General features: G+C 49.4%; 1 protein-coding gene across 1 annotated transcript in view; it reads left to right on the forward strand.

Moving 5' to 3' along the window:
• LOC115125808 (hormonally up-regulated neu tumor-associated kinase homolog A-like) overlaps positions 1 to 5,000 on the forward strand; it is a 36,234-nt gene that overhangs the window by 18,227 nt on the left and 13,007 nt on the right. The window contains exons 5-6 of the mRNA XM_065004971.1: positions 1,601 to 1,736; positions 2,642 to 2,769. Of these exons, the coding sequence (XP_064861043.1) occupies positions 1,601 to 1,736; positions 2,642 to 2,769 (264 nt within the window). The remainder of the gene's footprint in view (positions 1 to 1,600; positions 1,737 to 2,641; positions 2,770 to 5,000) is intronic.

Below are 5,000 nucleotides of genomic sequence, written 5' to 3' on the forward strand. Positions count from 1 at the left end.
TTCAGGGTAACAGAGTAGCAGGGTGTTTCAGGGGAACAGAGTAGCAGGGTGTTTCAGGGTAACAGAGTAGCAGGGTGTTTCAGGAGAACAGAGTAGCAGGGTGTTTCAGGGTAGCAGGGTGTTTCAGGGTAGCAGGGTGTTTCAGGGTAGCAGAGTAGCAGGGTGTTTCAGGAGAACAGAGTAGCAGGGTGTTTCAGGGTAACAGAGTAGCAGGGTGTTTCAGGGGAACAGAGTAGCAGGGTGTTTCAGGGGAACAGAGTAGCAGGGTGTTTCAGGAGAACAGAATAGCAGGGTGTTTCAGGGTAACAGAGTAGCAGGGTGTTTCAGGGTAACAGAGTAGCAGGGTGTTTCAGGAGAACAGAGTAGCAGGGTGTTTCAGGGTAACAGAGTAGCAGGGTGTTTCAGGAGAACAGGGTAGCAGGGTGTTTCAGGGTAACAGAGTAGCAGGGTGTTTCAGGGGAACAGAGTACCAGGGTGTTTCAGGAGAACAGAGTAGCAGGGTGTTTCAGGAGAACAGAGTAGCAGGGCGTTTCAGGGAAGTCATTCTTTATTAGACTATAAAACTGACTGTTAGGCAGACTGTTGTAAATACAACCCATATTTATGTTTATTTATTTTCCCTTTTGTACCATTTGCACATCATTACAACACTGTATACAGACAAAATATGACATTGGAAATGTCTTTATTCTTTGGGAATTTTTGTGAGTGTAATGTTTACTGTTTCTTTTTCTATTGTTTATTTCACTTATATTTACTATCTACTTCACTTGCTTTGGCGATGTTAACACATGTTTCCCATGACAATAAAACCCCTTGATTTGAATTGGACTGTTGAATCAGGTAGTGTTGTAAAAACACACACATCCACCTCACTCTCTGTGTCTGTCTCTCTCTCTTCCCTCCCTCTCTCCTCCCCCCTCCCTCTCTCTTTCCTCCCTCGATCCCCTCTCTCTCCCCCTCTCTCCTCCCCCCCTCTCTCCTCCCTCTCTTCCCTCCCCCTGCCTCTCCCCTCTCTCCTCCCCCTCTCTTCCCTCCCTCTCTCGCTCATTCCTCGATCCCCTCTCTCTCCTCCCTCTCTTCCCTCCCTCTCTCCCCCTCCCTCTCTCTTTCATTCCTCGATCCCCTCTCTCCTCCCCCTCTCTCTCCTCCCTCTCTTCCCTCCCTCTCTTCCCTCCCTCTCTCCTCTCCCCTCTCTCCTCCCCCTCTCTTCCCTCCCTCTCTCGCTCATTCCTCGATCCCCTCTCTCCTTTCCTCTCCTCCTCCTCCCTTCCCTCCCTCTCTCCCCCTCCCTCTCTCTTTCATTCCTCCATCCCCTCTCTCCTCTCCTCCTCCCTCCCTCTCTTCCCTCCCACTCTTCCCCCTCCCTCTCTCTTTCATTCCTCCATCCCCTCTCTCCTCCTCTCCCCCTCCTCCCTCTCTTCCCTCCCTCTCTCCCCCTCCCTCTCTCTTTCATTCCTCCATCCCCTCTCTCCTCTCCTCCCCTTCCTCCCTCTCTCCCCCCTCCCTCTCTCTTTCATTCCTCCATCCCCTCTCTCCTCTCCTCCCCCTCCTCCCTCTCTTCCCTCCCTCCCTCCTTCTTTCCCTTCCTCTCCTGTAGATTTTGGTCTCAGTAACTGTGCAGGGATCCTGGGTTATTCAGACCCGTTCAGTACGCAGTGCGGGAGTCCAGCCTACGCTGCTCCAGAACTACTGTCCCGCAAGAAGTACGGCCCCAAGGTGGACGTCTGGTCCATGTGAGTACACATATCACAAAACATACATGTTGCATACACAACAGTTTACAACATACACAACAGTTTACAACATACACAACAGTTTACAACATACACAACAGTTTACAACATACACAACAGTTTACAACATACACAACAGTTTACAACATACATGTTACATACACAACAGTTTACAACATACATGTTACATACACAACAGTTTACAACATACATGTTACATACACAACAGTTTACAACATACATGTTACATACACAACAGTTTACAACATACATGTTACATACACAACAGTTTACAACATACATGTTACATACACAACAGTTTACAACATACATGTTACATACACAACAGTTTACAACATACATGTTACATACACAACAGTTTACAACATACATGTTACATACACAACAGTTTACAACATACATGTTACATACACAACAGTTTACAACATACACAACAGTTTACAACATACACAACAGTTTACAACATACATGTTACATACACAACAGTTTACAACATACATGTTACATACACAACAGTTTACAACATACATGTTACATACACAACAGTTTACAACATACACAACAGTTTACAACATACACAACAGTTTACAACATACATGTTACATACACAACAGTTTACAACATACATGTTGCTGTAAAGACCTCTGTATAAACTACCAGATCACTTCTCAACAAGTTTCCTATGATAATTTATAGTAAGGTATTATTGTCTAGCAAGACAGTGGGTAACGTCCCTGTTTCCATGACAGTGGATTTATTGGTGGCTGGGTGAGTGTTGTACACGGCTGGGTAACGTCCCTGTTTCCATGACAGTGGATTTATTAGTGGCTGGGTGAGTGTTGTACACGGCTGGGTAACGTCCCTGTGCATGTTGTCCCTTACAGAGGAGTGAACATGTACGCCATGCTGACCGGCAGCCTTCCCTTCACCGTGGAGCCCTTCAGTCTCAGGGCTCTGCACCAGAAGATGGTGGACAAGGATATGAACCCTCTACCGCCCTCTCTCTCTACAGGTACACACACACACACACGTATATACTCAAACATACAGAAACACACACACACACACAGCTATGTTCGGGGACATTCTGTGTAGACAACACCTGAACGGAATCCAACCACCATCACCACAGACACACACACACGCACACACACACACACACACACACACACACACACACACACACACACACACACGCGAATGTTTGTGAGGGTAGAGAACTGCATGTACCCAGTGTGAAGGTGTGTGAAGGTACGATATGTACCCAGTGTGAAGGTGTGTTCAGGTACGATATGTACCCAGTGTGAAGGTGTGGTGAGATACGATATGTACCCTGTGTGAAGGTGTGTTCAGGTACGATATGTACCCAGTGTGAAGGTATGGTGAGATACGATATGTACCCAGTGTGAAGGTGTGTTCAGGTACGATATGTACCCAGTGTGAAGGTGTGTTCAGGTACGATATGTACCCTGTGTGAAGGTGTGTTCAGGTACGATATGTACCCAGTGTGAAGGTGTGTTCAGATACGATATGTACCCAGTGTGAAGGTGTGTTCAGGTACGATATGTACCCGAGGGGTTATGGGGAAAGATGACCTATGTAGATATACTACAGGTAACACTAGAAGAGGAGTCTAAAAGTCAAGACATTCATGTTAGGTAATGAAATCCAATCAGGCCATGTTCTATAGTCACATAGAGTTAACTAGAGGGTGATACAGAGACAGCCTGCTTCCTCCTCTTCTCTCTTTCATTCTCTCTCTCTCTCAGATCAAATCAAATATATTTATAAAGCCCTTCTTACATCAGCTGATATCTCAAAGTGCTGTACAGAAACCCAGCCTAAAACCCCAAACAGCAAGCAATGCAGGTGTAGAAGCACGGTGGCTAGGAAAAACTCCCTAGAAAGGCCAAAACCTAGGAAGAAACCTAGAGAGGAACCAGGCTATGAGGGGTGGCCAGTCCTCTTCTGGCTGTGCCAGGTAGAGAGGAACCAGGCTATGAGGGGGGGCCAGTCCTCTTCTGGCTGTGCCAGGTAGAGAGGAACCAGGCTATGAGGGGTGGCCAGTCCTCTTCTGGCTGTGCCGGGTAGAGAGGAACCAGGCTATGTGGGGTGGCCAGTCCTCTTCTGGCTGTGCCAGGTAGAGAGGAACCAGGCTATGAGGGGTGGCCAGTCCTCTTCTGGCTGTGCCAGGTAGAGAGGAACCAGGCTATGAGGGGTGGCCAGTCCTCTTCTGGCTGTGCCGGGTAGAGAGGAACCAGGCTATGAGGGGGGGCCAGTTCTCTTCTGGCTGTGCCAGGTAGAGAGGAACCAGACTATGAGGTGGGGCCAGTCCTCTTCTGGCTGTGCCGGGTAGAGAGGAACCAGGCTATGAGGGGGGGCCAGTCCTCTTCTGGCTGTGCCAGGTAGAGAGGAACCAGGCTATGAGGGGTGGCCAGTCCTCTTCTGGCTGTGCCAGGTAGAGAGGAACCAGGCTATGAGGGGGGCCAGTCCTCTTCTGGCTGTGCCAGGTAGAGAGGAACCAGGCTATGAGGGGTGGCCAGTCCTCTTCTGGCTGTGCCAGGTAGAGAGGAACCAGGCTATGAGGGGTGGCCAGTCCTCTTCTGGCTGTGCCAGGTAGAGAGGAACCAGGCTATGAAGGGGGGGCAGTCCTCTTCTGGCTGTGCCAGGTAGAGAGGAACCAGGCTATGAGGGGGGGCCAGTCCTCTTCTGGCTGTGCCAGGTAGAGAGGAACCAGGCTATGAGGGGGGGCCAGTCCTCTTCTGGCTGTGCCAGGTAGAGAGGAACCAGGCTATGAGGGGTGGCCAGTCCTCTTCTGGCTGTGCCAGGTAAAGAGGAACCAGGCTATGAGGGGGGGCCAGTCCTCTTCTGGCTGTGCCAGGTAGAGAGGAACCAGGCTATGAGGGGGGGCCAGTCCTCTTCTGGCTGTGCCAGGTAGAGAGGAACCAGGCTATGAGGGGGGGCCAGTCCTCTTCTGGCTGTGCCGGGTGAATAAGCCTGTAACTAGCAGCACCCCCGGTTTCATGTAAGTTAAAGACAGCCTCGGTATTTTATCTTAATATTATATTAGCGTGTTAAATTGTTCGGCCAGTAAATATTCCAGTCGGTTCCTGACGTCCTAGTGACCTTAACTAGTAAACTGATGACAGTGTTTCCTTCCACTATTTCTCTCATGCAGATGGACTGATTCCTCATGCTGGTCTTCCTTCCTCTACGGGTGGTGTGGGGGGGGTTGTGTGTGTG

The sequence above is a fragment of the Oncorhynchus nerka genome, linkage group LG19, assembly GCF_034236695.1.
Source record: "Oncorhynchus nerka isolate Pitt River linkage group LG19, Oner_Uvic_2.0, whole genome shotgun sequence".
Classification (NCBI taxonomy): domain Eukaryota; kingdom Metazoa; phylum Chordata; class Actinopteri; order Salmoniformes; family Salmonidae; genus Oncorhynchus; species Oncorhynchus nerka.